General features: G+C 34.5%; 3 protein-coding genes across 11 annotated transcripts in view; 2 read left to right on the top strand and 1 right to left on the bottom strand.

The window, feature by feature from the left end:
- Nucleotides 1-15,210, top strand: part of LOC112455720 (gustatory receptor for sugar taste 64f-like) — a 68,721-nt gene that overhangs the window by 5,714 nt on the left and 47,797 nt on the right. The gene's annotated exons all lie outside the window — the stretch shown is intronic.
- Nucleotides 59-10,413, bottom strand: LOC112455716 (extended synaptotagmin-2). Of its 4 annotated transcripts, none has more exons than XM_025017829.1 (17): nt 10,276-10,413; nt 7,186-7,582; nt 6,906-7,046; nt 6,715-6,791; nt 6,566-6,632; nt 6,341-6,486; nt 6,113-6,233; nt 5,854-6,024; nt 3,808-3,899; nt 3,041-3,089; nt 2,889-2,978; nt 2,733-2,819; nt 2,499-2,657; nt 2,261-2,413; nt 2,052-2,175; nt 1,618-1,900; nt 59-1,526 (listed from the first exon to the last, which is right to left on the bottom strand). In XM_025017829.1, the coding sequence occupies exons 2-17, from the start codon at nt 7,525-7,527 to the stop codon at nt 1,199-1,201; spliced, it is 2,430 nt and encodes an 809-aa protein (XP_024873597.1). In that variant the 5' UTR covers nt 7,528-7,582; nt 10,276-10,413; the 3' UTR covers nt 59-1,198. The 4 variants fall into 4 exon arrangements, with proteins under 4 accessions (XP_024873597.1, XP_024873595.1, XP_024873598.1 ...); XM_025017827.1 differs by lacking the exon at nt 3,808-3,899 and adding an exon at nt 4,491-4,588; XM_025017830.1 differs by lacking the exon at nt 3,808-3,899 and adding an exon at nt 5,204-5,289 and having other exon boundaries at nt 10,276-10,412.
- Nucleotides 10,570-14,963, top strand: LOC112455721 (probable serine incorporator). 6 transcript variants are annotated; one of them, XM_025017842.1, is made up of 11 exons: nt 10,571-10,755; nt 11,341-11,505; nt 11,573-11,757; nt 11,831-12,040; nt 12,122-12,206; nt 12,294-12,477; nt 12,559-12,759; nt 12,909-12,947; nt 13,428-13,590; nt 13,670-13,854; nt 14,744-14,963. In XM_025017842.1, exons 1-10 carry the CDS (start codon nt 10,729-10,731, stop codon nt 13,806-13,808), a joined length of 1,398 nt encoding a protein of 465 aa, XP_024873610.1. In that variant the 5' UTR covers nt 10,571-10,728; the 3' UTR covers nt 13,809-13,854; nt 14,744-14,963. The 6 variants fall into 6 exon arrangements, with proteins under 6 accessions (XP_024873611.1, XP_024873610.1, XP_024873609.1 ...); XM_025017841.1 differs by lacking the exon at nt 14,744-14,963 and adding an exon at nt 13,940-14,328; XM_025017844.1 differs by lacking the exon at nt 14,744-14,963 and adding an exon at nt 13,940-14,327 and having other exon boundaries at nt 13,440-13,590.

Consider the following 15,210-nt stretch of genomic DNA (forward strand, 5'->3'; position numbering starts at 1 on the left):
CTGCATAATGCAAATCGGAATTTAATTGTTATATTAATAGCCACGAAATAACGAACGGTGACAATGCACATAATGTTTATTGTTCTCAACAATTTGTGACAGTATTGACGGAGTCGTGCGCGTCACAGAATATAGATACATAGATATATTTATGTGTGTACACATGTATGTATAATGTAGCAAAATCTCCAATACAAGTATAAAGCGTATATAATAATTTGGTTTTAAGAATGCCGTATTAAAACTATATTGACGTATAACTTATATACCAATGTGAATCTTATAAAATATTAATTTTTTAATATTAGTATAATCATTCATTTAATTGCTTGTGCAATTGATAAATGCATTATTTAATTTTATTAGTAATAAAACAGTATTGGAATATAGTAAAAAAAAAAACACAATGTCGCAAAATTGGCATCTTACTTAACTAGCTTTCATTAGCATATAAATTAGTCATGTTATATACTACATTATTCAGATCATTTAGTAATAGTATCTGCACCTAGTGTGTATTTTATGCCGCAACTCAATCATCGCATAAACAGAAAGGAAAGTACAAAATATATTTGATACCAGATGCGGATCGGTATTGGGGCATGAGAAATTTTCAATATTCCTTACGCACGTGCGTTTAATCACTATTTTTTCGTATTCTCATAAATTACGAATGCTCACTTACAATCGAGATTCACGGATATAATATGTATTGCATGCCAAATGGATTCTTCAATTAAACGTCCAGCGTTTAACTGTTTTAGGCACATTTTCAAACGCGGGATAACAATAAAGCCTTGTTTGTTGAGATCTCTTCGCGTGTGTATCGTATTCAAATATTTTATAGATTATCTTCAAGTTACTAAATCAAGTTACAAGCCAATCCGCCTCTGTTGTATGATTGCGGCAATATATATTACATATCAGATCATTTCATGCCATTATACGGCGTAAGTACGAATACCTCTTTAAATAATATCTTTCATCGTTTCTCGCAAGACGTCTCGCATCTCGCATAGCACCGCATAGCAACTTACCTGAATAAGTCGTAAATTCAACAATGATCAACGTAATATAGAGGTAATTGTAATATCTGAGACTTTCATCGTTTGTACAAGTTATTAAGTGGGTATTTGAGCGGTTGTTTCGTCAAGCAGACGCACAAACGCTCAAATCCCCACTTACTTTTCCTCTTCTTCTAGTCTTTAATTTCCGGTTGTAAGTCGTACCAGCTGGTGACAGTCTTCGAGATGTTAATTTCGCTCAATTTCAAGTGAATCTGTCCCATCACGTTGCTCCCGGTAGAGAGCCAACCCTTTTGTGTGCACACAGACACTTCTAATACGCGCGTATTTAAATCTCCCTGCGAGACCACGTATTCGAATTGCTCGTCGAACGTTGGGTTGCAGTTGTCCTTTACCACAGCAGTTTTGCGTTTCGTTTCTTTGTGCTTGTCCGGCAAAATGTAGAGTTTTACGTACGGATCCGGTATATTATGTGGATCGTTTTGGGGAAGCGGCAGATTACTGCAATATATAACGTGTACATATGACAGGAGATGCCAGTGACTGTAACGAATATAAGGATGTTGTATTTGATTAATCGAGATTAACTTACGAAACTTTGTGTACGAAAACGGTAAGCTTTTGCCTTTGCGAACTGTAACGTATAGTCAATTGTATTCTCCCTAATTTCGCTTCGCCCGAGGAAGACGTGACGCTCGGGTTTCTGTGGATAAGCTGAGGGCTTCCGGTGAAAGAGGACGGAGCGCTAGTGCTGACTATTAATTCTTCTTCCACCGCTGCTGGTTCCTCAGGCAAAAGTGCTGCGGGGGATCCAGTGCGAGGTTGACTGTTGACCGATTCTTTCGACGGCTGTTTTTTAAGCGGACTCGGTGGTACTATAAAAAAATGTATAGCATTATATATGATAGCTTTCATGTTCTATTACCAAGAATTTAGGAAAGTGTTTTTATAAGCAAAACGTTTTACTCTACTACGGTCCAAAAAAGTGTGAAATTTTCAGCGATTTATTAAAACAATTTCATTTACCACTGGAAGACACCATGTTACTAATGTTGGACTCTTGACGTTCGATTCGTTTATTTATTTCATTGATATCATGATCATCTTCATCTTCCTCGGAAGTGGGTTCAGGCTGTTCATATTTCAGGATCTGTAAATACAGGTTATTTTAATTCCTGTTGGCACATCTAGTTCCGCCATTGAATTGTGCGCATATAAAATTTCCAGCTATTTACATTTAATGACATTGACAGCACAAGCTTGCTATCCGCTTCGGCCTTTTGCAAATTGTACGGTTGTTGCGTCACCTCGAGATTATTCCTTTCCAAAAGTAGGGAAAGATTATACCTCATTTCCCCAACTGTCATGGCAGTTTTCTCATCTATAATCTGAAAAGAAAACGCGAGGTCATTCATTAAACAACGATCAAACTTATGGCTCTCTTATCGTTATCTGAAAGAATTTGCAGAAAACCTTCATGTGCAAAATTCCAGTTTCGGGGTTGCTAACTAAAAAAGTGAATCCTCGTTCCCACACAGGATCACAAGAACGTGGTACAGTGGCTGTTCTCTCTTTCTTTCCACCCACGCTCGCTTCCAAATAAACGTCGGGTTGTTTATTTCCTCGGATGCACTGCGCGTGTTGGAAATTTTATTAGATAACTCTTGCGCAATTTTTTTTACATATCATGACGTAAAATTTACGTACCGGCAAATTTTTAGCAGAATCGATATAGAGTATTAGAACGGCTGTACTCATCGATGTAACTCTAAGTTCTTGGGTTTCTATTAGAGCCTGCACAAGAGTTATAATTTAAAATATACAAGCGTTTATGGGGAGATGTGAGCGTTTCTTCCTACTTACAGCTTTTAAATCGGCAGAGTCTCTCGAAAATTGTAGCCATGTTAATCGCAAATGAACCATGCCGTGTTTTGCTTGCTCCAAGGAGATCCACTACAAAATAAAATCGATTAGTATAATAAGAAGATTATATATTATAAATATTCCGTACTCACTGTATCGATCGTGCCCTTTTTCTTCACTTGATTAACTTCGATGGTGGCCCTGTCACAATACAAAATAAAAATGGATCTCTTCAAAAGTCTTAAATTACATATAACAAATTTTCATTAAATTTTAAAGAATAAATAATTATTTCAGCAAAGTTTAGATGTGTACTTTGGCAATGATGATGAGATAGCAGTATGATTATTAAATTTACATATGAAACGCCTTCGTGATTTGAATACAAAATCTGTGATACAATTTTCATTTAGAAACCTTTCATGCAGCTTATTATTTTTAATATACTGATTTTATCGTCGAATAATGATATAAAAACATCATCGCACGTTATTTACGTTTATAAAACTAGGCATGCAACATTCCATAGCATTACTTTGCGTAAATAAAATAGACTTCTCAATATTTGGTTAACATATAACGAGAGTAATGTGGTGACATAAAGTCGGAATTATCCTTAATTCCGAATTGTGACTGGCAAGACAGTTTTATAATATTTTTCAAATACTATATTTTTTGTGTGCTTTGAATAAACGGCATGCATATCACAGATATGTGATTAATGCTTACGTTTGAAATACTTTAAATGCGCTGCAGTATTTCAGAGGTAACTCATATAATAAGAAAAATGCAGTCTTTCAAGCATAATCTAATAATAGTCAATGGCAGAGTATCCGCATAATTTACATTCTGTACAAGTCTCTTAAAATGCATTATTAATCTGGTCTGAGATCGGTGTATTTGCTACATTCAGGAATACCTGCCAAGTGGATCATCTTGAGCAGCGTTGTCTTTGTCAAAGAGCTGGGCAACCACCGTGTTGTAAGCTCCCAAGCCCTCTTCCACTATAAACTGTCACCACATAGTCTATTTTAGTTGCCTTTCTTATTGAACAAGTCACCTAATCACTCTGATTAATTAACTGACCAAAAAAGACAAAACTGTTAACTGTACGATATTCTTTTGTTACAAAAAGCTGTAAAAAACCAGTAACTGTTTAAGTTAATTAACAACAGATTAATGAAACTTACACAGATTATTAATCGATACACTAAAAATTATAGGAAATATAGAAAAGATTTTAAAGAAAGTTAAAAAGTTATAAACTCTGAAATTTTGTAGTACATATATTTTATTTTAAAAGAATTATATAAAAAAATATTATACATAGAAAAAATAGAAGATATTCGTGCAATGCGCGTTTAACGTTTAACAAGCTATAATATTTGCAGCATTAGTGAAATAAGTCTTTAAAAATAGTGATAAATAAAATAGATTATTTATTTTACAATTTATATAAATAACACACACTATACCACAAAGACAAGAATTACGAACGTGGCTAAATCGCATGCTTAAAATATAACATCTAAATCTGAGTCTATACATTCATGTTAGTGCATGCGCAAACATTGCCTCATTCACAAATCATAATATTACTACCTGCCAAGGAAATCATCATATTGTACCCCTGGGACATTTGCATCCCAATCCCAAAGAGATACCACAGCTTCTTGCATATTGCATGAACTGATCATAGCCTGTGTGCCAATATCATATTGTATATAACAAATATAAAAATGAAACATATAAAAGCGACAGTTTTTCTTATGGCAACTGTATATTGTTCGTTGTATTTATTATTTTTCTTTCCGTGCTTTACATTGCTGCACTATGTAAGTGTACGCCAAATGCATTTATTATGAATTTAACTAACATGATGTACGGAATTTCATCTGAACAATGATTGCAATATTTATTTTGCAACATGACGATTTTATTTTCTTTGTGTCCAATACATGGTGTCAGTAAAGAAAATTAAAAAGATAAAATGAGATCCCCAACATGCACACAAATATCACTCAAACAATACTTAAACCAACAATATAAACATTATTACACATCAGCGTTATGACATCATGCAACAGAAGCTTTTTCCGTAGATCGGTAAAATAAAATGAATAAATTTAATAAATGATTTTGGATGAATTATATGCATTACAATAAAAATTGTACAATAAACATTGATTAACAAGAGAGAAAATTGTGTAATGTATATTGTAGAATCTAGTTTTGACTTTGTCCCTGCGTAATGACATTAAATCTGAAATGAACGATGAAAAAAAGAAAAAAGTACATGTTATATATAACTATACCTTCCAAGACTTTCATCGCCCTTTGTGTCATCATAGTCCCACAGCAGTACAGTCAGTTGTTGCGCGATGGCTGAAGTCACGGCACACTAATCCCATATAATATATTGCACATCACATACACACATACATACCAACTTATGGAATTAAATTATATTAACATAGAAAGATTAAAATGTACATTCTAATTGCAAACTGGAAAAGGCAACATTAACCATTAAGAGTGACAGGAAATAGGAAATATGTAGTCGCAGGGAGAAAAGTGTCTGCGATTGATTAGAAATTGTATGTATGAGTTATGTGAGAAAGCAGAAGAGTTGATTACTTAGAACGCTAGATTAGCAATTGAATATTTATTGTATTGAATATTTATAAATGCTATATAAAATATACTTGTTCATATTTTTATAGGAAAGTTAAATGCAAGAGAGTGGTATATCTTATTTATATCGTTAACTGAATAAAGTAACGTGATGAATTAAACTGTCTATAAAAAGTTTTTATACAAATTTATTTTGTAAATTACTGAAATATTTTTCTTACCACATATATATAGAAGACCTTGTGTTGTATCTTTTTTTTTATGTGTTGATAGATTACAGTAAAGCACATGCATTAAACGTTAATATTTTGTGTCCGTTTATGAAACGTACCTCACACCAGAAGTCCCATTTTGGATTAACGGTATTGTCAATAGTTTTTGTTCTAAATTCCTGGGCACCAACATTTATGACGGCATACGGATCAGACTTGCCCTTACCTAACATTCCAATATCTTTTTTCATCAGATGCTTTGCTTCTACTACATGAATTCTCAGAACGCCCTAATATAAGAAAAGATTAAAATATTAATTATCAAAAAAGTGTAAGAATAATGCAGTGTATAATATGAGACATTTCTGTAGAGCTTACTTCAGGTTCAGGTATTTTTAAGGACTCCATGGGTACTTCTTGGCTTAAGGGTATAATTATTTTGTTCGGTAATACAAGAATGGCTGCTATCTGTTCAACGATTGTCTTCCTTAAAATTTCACTGAAAGAAGCATCGTATCTTACGTAAATTATGTTTAATTAGCAATAACGCTAATTGCTTGTCACATCAGTTTTAGGGTAAAAGATTTTTTTATGAAAAAATCGTACTTGAATCCAGGTAGATCTAATACATCAGCCACTCCTACTAAATTGAAGTTAATAGTAGGAACATTCAAGTAGAATATCTGTACACCTCCGATTAACGGCATCATCGGCAGCATAGGTTTCATAACAACGCGCACCAATCCATGTATCTGAAAATTTTCACATTTTTATTAAAATTTGCAGAAAATATTTTCCATAATATCATGTATCGGTCTTTAATATACTTACTTGAAAGTCCCTAATACCACCTTTAATGTTTCCAACGAAAAAGGTAATATCACAGTCGCCAGCATACCTATAGAAATAACAGTTGAAATAAACGGTTTCTTCAAGATATTAATTATTATTATACTTTGCGAAAAACCTAGAATACACACATAATGTCTGCATCTAAGATGATCTCGTTTCTTGAGGTATTTTTATCATACACTTTGATCCCGTATATTTTTGGTGGCTGTAAAAGATCATTTTATGTAAATTTTAGAAAAGATATAAAAATCAAAAGACAGGAATATAAAAAAAAAAACGAGATGCTGCATAAGTTTCAATAGAATTGAAATAAACTCACAATGCGACCCAGAACCAGACGGTCAAATTGAAAGCCTTTGATTTTATATTCAGTCAGTTTCTCAACAATCGACGGTTCTATACTTTGCTTACACAACTGACGGACGAATTGATTCATACTTGGCCACACTTTATATAAGATCTGAAAAAGTGAGATATAATATTATGGTAATAATATTATCGAGATTCTCTCTGAAATTGTCGAGCAGTTTAATATTCATATTTTATGCGAAAAATGATTATACAATTTATAATTCAACGTGAAGAAAATGAATCCATACTCTGTTCAGCCACTCGGCTCTATCAAAGTCCGGGAAATACACCCACGAGGGTAATTCGTTCATTCGATTGACGATCAATTCCTTTTCCTTAGCCAGCACGCTCGCCTGTGCTGTAATCGTTCTTAATTCGTTGTCCTTTTTTCGTTCTGCCTTCCATACGGAAAACGCGATTGGCGCAATCAGCCAGGCTATGCTGTAGTTGAAATATCCCCATCCCCAGATGATACCAGCTGCCGTCAGTTTAGTCAAAAATGATATGGATAGCGAACTGACATTCATGTATGGCCAAGTAATTGATTTGGAATTTTTATTAGAAACATTATTTTCCGATTCTCCTTCCATCTTTAGTTTTTATTATCAGTTCTTATCGGCTATTATCAGTCAGATCTTGGTTTTTCTGCAAATGACAAATGTGCGAATCTTTTTATTGTGAAGTAATTTGAGTTGTCTTGGTACACAAAGTCCTACGCGTAAGTTATATCTGTGCTTTAAGAAAAATTACTCTAACATACATGGATAACAATATATCTTAAACGACAATAATTAGAGCTACACTAATAGAATGACACACTCAACTGCGTGCATTTGCTTGTTCTAATTAACACTCATTAATATAAATAAAACGCTATCGAGATCCCGTCGGTGCCGAGCTCAGATAGATTTTACTTGGAAATTGCTCCACTGCGTAGTCACTAAAGTGTCTATGCGCGCATTAGATCGTATCAGCGTAATTCGCGAGGTGACCTTTAAGATCAGAGAGTAGACATAAAATTTTGTGACACACAGGCTGGACCAACGCAGCAACTTTGCCAGAGGCGATATACGCGATACACAGGCGCGTTAAATTATGTATGCCGCGACCAAAGCAACCACACGTCGATAATTTCTATTGCAATACGAAACTAACAATAAGGATACTTAAAAATTTAAATGATTACGAGGGACAGTAAAACTTTCTTGCTTTCGTTTATAGACATGTATTTTTATAGGTATAAATAGCAAAATTTATGGCAACGTAACGTTTCAAGTCAAGTTTTTCGAAACTTATTGCATTATTATGCATATATTTAGCAATAATATTTATGCATATTATTTAAAAAAAACATTCAAAACTGAGATATTTTATAAATTCTTAAGTTGCTGTGGGTGATAGACTCTCCATGCAAATTTTTACAGTGAAAAAATGTCAAGGACTTTAAAAAAGTTATTTTTCGCTAATTAATTTTATGCAAACTACTTTTCACAAATCCAATAAAAAAAATCAGATATAATAAAGATATTATAAGAACATATTCAACAATATATTGCAATCAGTTAATAAACATCATTTGCACAGAAATATTGCAAAACGTTAAAAAAGTAATTGAATTTTTCTTATCGTTATCGCGTTCAATATTGTGTTTACATTTTCGGGAGATATCTACTGTTTTTTTTTCCAAGATTATTAATATCTATATTAATATCTTTCAAATATCTTTTGTTTCTTTCGCGTGCCGCAAAAAAATAGATGTTATACGCAAATTCTGACGGTGAAGGAATTCTGAGAGCTTCGTATACAATGCTGCATGAAATAACTAATCTGACGCTTTAGACGCTTAGCTTTAGAACAATGCGACAAACATAAATAATTGCCGTACACGCAAAGTTATTAACTGATAAACGTGAGAAACGGATTCTTTTTTAGCTCGTTCCACATTCCACGGTCGCGTCATTTTTCCGTTGCGAAATGCTACGAGGGGTGGGAAGAGGTGACTCATAACGATAAGATAACGTTTATGAACCTTTGTAATTATTGACATAGGTGCAACCCACTCGCAAACACTACGAAAATCAATTATTCATGCACAAAGAAGTATAGAGCTGACCACGCAGAGAATGCTCTCGCTTCTTTTCGCGGAACAGCCATTTAGCTGAAATCTAAACATAGCTCAATTTTATGCGGCGAAATATGCGGATTACAGGCGGTCCATTCGAGCGCGTGTGTGTTTAAATATTCAAGACGAGATGCGTGTTGACCGAGAGTTAAAAGGAGAATTTATTTGCGAGAATTAATTTGAGAATTAATAGAAATTGAAATACGTCTGTAATATTGATATGAGTATGATGGACTGAATCTCCAGAATGTATGAGAAAAAAGATTTTTCAGAGCACTATTTTAGAAGAAAATTTAAAGCGGTGATATTTAATGTAATAAATTCTCAAATTGTTCCGCATGATAGACCCGTGCAAACTTTTGTGATAAAAAATTTTCAAATACTTAAAAAAAATTATTTACTGCCAATTCCATTTTTTATACACCATTTCTCATAAATCTCTCTAACAATCAAAAAGATTAGAAATAAGGATATAAGAACATATTAAGCTGTCGCATAAAATGTTGCGACGAGATAGATATCATTTACAAAGAAATATTGCAAAGTTAAGAAAGTGATTGCAGAATCTCTTGTATCTCTATTGTTAGAAAGAGTTCCTTGAAAGGAAATTTCAATAAGAGAGGTTTCGAAGCTTTTGTCAGAGAAAATTGGAGTCTTGCAAGAAAAATGTGAGGTCGTCAGATTTATACAATAATTGGAGCAACATCGATATATACGGAATATAGGAAATTTAATCCGTACTCATCTGCATTCATAACCAAAGTTGGAAAAACGCGCTACGTAACGTTCTGTGCCGTATTAAAAAGATTAATGCAGATTAATGCACAAATTAATGCAGATAAATGCGAATATATACCCGCGTTTAATCCGGCCGAGTATATGAGAAACATAATTAAAACCGCGGCGCCTGCATACATTTCATTAATATTATCATACCACAGGGATTCTCATTCGCGTCTTACAATTAGCGTCGCGAGCTTAGCCCTTCGGCCCTTTCGCGAGGCTTCGAGTGGCCCAGTGGCCGACACCCTGGTATCGAGTACACGTCAATAGCTATGGTCTTAGCGCGTCTCTCGCATTGCAAAGCTCCGTCTCGGAAAAAGTTCAATCATCAGCGGGATCAAATGCCTTTGGGCATTGCGCGAGCCCGCAATGAGACAATAAACACGCGGAGTCAGCTTCGTTTGCGGTAATCGAGGCAAATCAGGTCGCTTACACTTGCAGCATCAGCGTGTTCACTCGCGTATTGTGTCCGGCTCAGTTCTCTCCGTGTTTTTTTTTAGCGATGATGACAACACGCGTACATACACGCGGAACACCCAACACACCGTGCCCACCGTGGTCGAACCGTGCTGCCAGCACTGCTCGCGCAGTGGTACTGTTGGCCGCCGACGCGGTTCGACCAATCAATTGGCGCCGGAGTCGCGCGAAGTGCGCCGCGAAGCGGCGAGTCGTGACTCGTGACGTCGCCGGTCAGCTGATCGCCTGAAGTTGCTCGCGAGCGGCAGTGTGTCAGTGCGCGCCTATTGTTGTTGCGCCTTCCCGTGACATCTCTCGTTCCTCCACCGTTCTATTTCGGTCTCTTCCAGTTCCCGAGTCTCTCCAGTCCTCTCGCGAGACAATTTTCCTCGTCCTCCCTCGATAGCTCGGACGACGGGAGAATCTCGCCATGGGTCTCGTGTGCTCGACGGCTCAGGTAGGGCGACTCGGAGATAACGTATCTGACTTATCCTTTCCAGAGACGCAGATCTTTCCCTTCCACTTTCCTCGTTGCTCACCGAAAACAGCAACAGCACTTTTTTTACCTTATTCGTAGCGACATTTACAGCGTTTTATTGCGATTACGCCGGGATCGCAGTTACATTCCGTTGTTGATCTCGGGATTAGTCACTAGTCATGTTTGTTTTATTGTCTCTGTGGACAAAGACATCTTAAGACTTAATTCTTTCTTTTTTTTTTAATGCAGTTAATCCGATTTCAATTTTACTTTAATATGTATCGTGGAAAATTTTTGCAGAGGCATGAATGAGTCACTGAATATCTAATTATGGTATTAATGTTATTTGACTATATATCTATGTGTCCGATATTGATTTTAATATACGTGCTAAGAAAGTATAGTATGTGCTATTTTTAAAGACTTCCTTGTAGCCCTTGATATTCCTGTGATAAGAATGTTACAATCCTGTTAAAATATAAGAATGTATTATTTGTAAAATGTCTGTATTATTGTATATTTGAATGAAATACGAGCCCTATATTGCTCTCTCTTGTCGCATAGCTTGCGTGCTTGTGCGGAAGCGCAGCCTGCAGCTTCTGCTGCTCTCAGTGTCCCTCGTGCAGGAACAGCACGAGCACTCGCATCATGTATGCGCTGCTCCTGCTGCTGGGAACTATTGCAGCCTGTATCACTCTGGCTCCTGGTCTTCAAAACGCTCTGAAAAAGGTAACGTTGGTGAACAATGTGAAACAATTAGCGCGTTAACGCTGTGATTTTTTTTTTTTTTAAACAGGTCCCGTTCTGTGCAAACAGTTCCACGTATGTTCCATCGGAAGTTACTCTCGACTGCGACTCCGCGGTCGGTTACTTGGCAGTCTATAGAATATGTTTCATTCTCTCCTTGTACTTTTTCTTGATGTCCGTAATAATGATTAGGGTGAAAAGTTCAAGAGATCCACGAGCAGCCATACAAAATGGGTAAATCAACGTGACACGTATTACGCTGTTGCATCTAAAACTGTGATTCGTGACGTTAACATGAAATTCTCAGATTCTGGGCAATCAAATATCTTCTGATAATCGGAGGGATTATTGGTGCTTTCTTTATCCCAGAAAGATCATTCGGATCTACTTGGATGTATTTCGGAATGTTGGGAGGTTTCCTCTTTATAATTATCCAGTTGATTCTAATCGTTGACTTTGCACACACTTGGGCTGATGCTTGGGTAGGAAATTATGAGAATACCGAGTCAAAAGGATGGTAAAAATCATATTTGTAGTAATATAAATGTAATCGTGCGACGCAGGCGTTTTCATTATCAAATATATGAAATACTTTTAGGTATGCTGCACTGCTGGGCGCAACTTTCTTCAATTATGCCGTCTCTATTACTGGAGTGGTGCTCCTTTACGTATATTATACACATGTGAGATTATTAATTGTATTTTATCTAGCTTTAAAACAGATATCTGCTGCAAAATACAGGATATAATTACTCGTTTTATATTTACAGCAAAGTACATGTGCCCTGAACAAGTTTTTCATTTCGTTTAATCTGATTTTGTGTGTCATTACCGGTGTTGTATCAATTTTACCGACTGTACAAGAACATCAGCCGCGATCCGGACTTCTTCAGTCCTCTGTGGTAACATTATATGTGGTATACTTAACGTGGAGCGGTATATCAAACAGTCCAGGTAGATGTCAATGATTTAGGATGGACACTATTAGCCAGCAATCCTTATTTTATTCTTAATTGTTATTACTTGAACTTACAGATCACCAATGTAATCCTGGTTTCATCCCTGGTTTATCGAGTCATGATGTCACTACACAAAATCGTATTGCGTTCGATAAGGAAAGCATTATTGGACTTATAATATGGTTTAGCTGCGTTTTATACAGTTCCTTACGTACAGCGTCCAAGTCGTCAAAGATCACAATGTCCGAAAATGTATTAATTCAGGATAATGGAGCTGGTAAATATTAGTTGGATGTTTGTGTGTTTTAGTAGCCATATTTGTGAAAGCGTGCTGTTCCTCCTTTTAGAAATCTTAACTGTTCATGAAAGTATCTTTTTGAGCACACAGTATTACCTTTTTTGTATTAAATATCAATCTTTCTATAGTTAGAAATGCGGGAGAGCAGTCTCTTATCGGTAATGAAGGTAGGCACACACTATTTTATAAGTATTTCACTTTCTAGCCATGAATCTTGATTATTTGCATTTTCATCTTTAAAAACATATTCATATGTTTATATTTTGCACAGATAAAGCTATTGAATGGTTTACATATAGATATTAGAAAATATTTATTCCATATTTATAATTATGCAGTATGAAATAACTAGGATTTGTTTAGTAGTTAGTGTGTGTTTATCTTTATTCTCTCTGCTTATTTTACACAAACGTTACGATATCATTTTTGTAATATTAGAATTAAGTATTGGATGCTGCTAGTTAATTTCAAAATTTTTCTCTAATTTTAATATGTAATGAAATGCTGAATAATATCTACACACACATGTATTTTACAGCATGCTGTCAGAAACATACTTATGGAAACTAGTGCTCGCTCAGTATTTTTATTTGCAGCTTAGTAGCTTTTTCTTTTGTGTTATTTCCCGTTTTCCTAAATGTAACCAGATTATACTACAGTAGAAGGACGTAATGCCGATGCAGAGGGTGGAAACGAGGCCAAAGTTTGGGACAATGAAGAAGAAAAAGTAGCATATAACTGGAGTTTCTTCCATCTCATGTTTGCTCTTGCTACTTTATATGTTATGATGACGCTTACAAACTGGTATAAGTGCGTATCTATAATGTTATAATGTTAAACTGTACTTGTTTCAATATGCCTCAACATCACTATATTGATACTTTAATAGACCAAACTCCAGTCTGGATACCTTAAATGCAAACGCCGCTTCGATGTGGGTGAAGATTATTTCTTCATGGATGTGTTTGGGTCTTTATGTATGGTCATTGGTAGCGCCTGCCCTTTTCCCGAATAGAGATTTCTCTTAAACTTCTGGATTTATTGTAAGCCAAAATCCAGGAGTCTGTAAAACAGGTATGACTCGATATAGCAATGTAGTATTATAAGTGGATAAACAAATATCTACGTTTTAATATAATTAAAAAATCTTATGTTACAGACATTTCTCTGCTTATGATCTAACATTGACATGCTAATTATGATCATATTTAAGCCAAACAATGCAATACGAAATATTGCGTATTAAACTGATATATATTCCTAAAAAATAGTAGTTCTGTATGCAAATTTGCTTTCTCAGTAATAATGTATTTAACATAGATGTGTGCAGAATGAACTGCATGTAGTTTTAGTTGCTAAACTTCTATTGACTAATTTTTAGATTATATGCAAGACAATTTAACTATCCATTTAATGATATGCTATTCCGAAAGACTAACAGTTATATTGATATCATATGTGCTTTATATGTTATAAAAATCAGTTCTATTAATATCACACGTATAATTAGATGTGTAAAATTACGGTATATAAAGATATGATAGGAAAATTACATATTTATATCTCTAATATGAAATTTATGATTATTTGAAAAGTTATTTCAGCATCTATTCGATTTTTGTACTATGCAATATATTGCATATATTCAAATAATATTGCTGTACCACTGATGCATTTATAACTAGTTTGTAATCGATAATTGACGCATATATATGCGTTATTGCAATATTAATTGCATATATATATATTCCTATCAAACATGTGACTCTATTCATATAATATGGCATAATTAAACACATGCGATGGTGCTGCTTATTAAAAGTTGTAACACTTAGAAATTACTTTATTTAGAGGATGATCACAGGAACTATATTTTGTTTATTAATTTTAATACATTTATTTTGTTCTCTTTCAAAATTATCGGTTTTTTCTCTCAGTTATTGTTTTATGTTTTTATTTTCAGCTAAAACAGCCTCAGTTTAGAGCTTTCTTGTAATATCATCCGCCTATTGCAAACGTACGTAACTACGATTATAAAAGAAGTTGATGAGAACTGATCTTACAAATGAATACTATTAAGGGTGTAGGATTAGACAATTGTCATATGTGATAATTTTTTGCAATTCTATATGATATATAGAAGATTATTCCTTGAAATAATTTTCCAGTGAAGTGTTTACGTAATTATATATAAGTCAACCGAAAAATTGTCTTTTTTTGGTTAACATTTAAACAATAAAAAATATTACTTTTTTCGCTCGTTTATCTAAATCAATAAAAGAAAGATATAAGATGTAAGCTTACTCCACTTCTACGAATATAGCTATGTAAATACACTTATTATCAGGTACTATAAGGCAGCTTTATATGTCATTTATTTTAATTTCATAAATGCATTTTATATGAGACAAATAATGTTGCGACAATTAT

Source organism: Temnothorax curvispinosus, unplaced genomic scaffold, assembly GCF_003070985.1.
Source record: "Temnothorax curvispinosus isolate PA1 unplaced genomic scaffold, ASM307098v1 QBEX01006326.1, whole genome shotgun sequence".
Taxonomy (NCBI): domain Eukaryota; kingdom Metazoa; phylum Arthropoda; class Insecta; order Hymenoptera; family Formicidae; genus Temnothorax; species Temnothorax curvispinosus.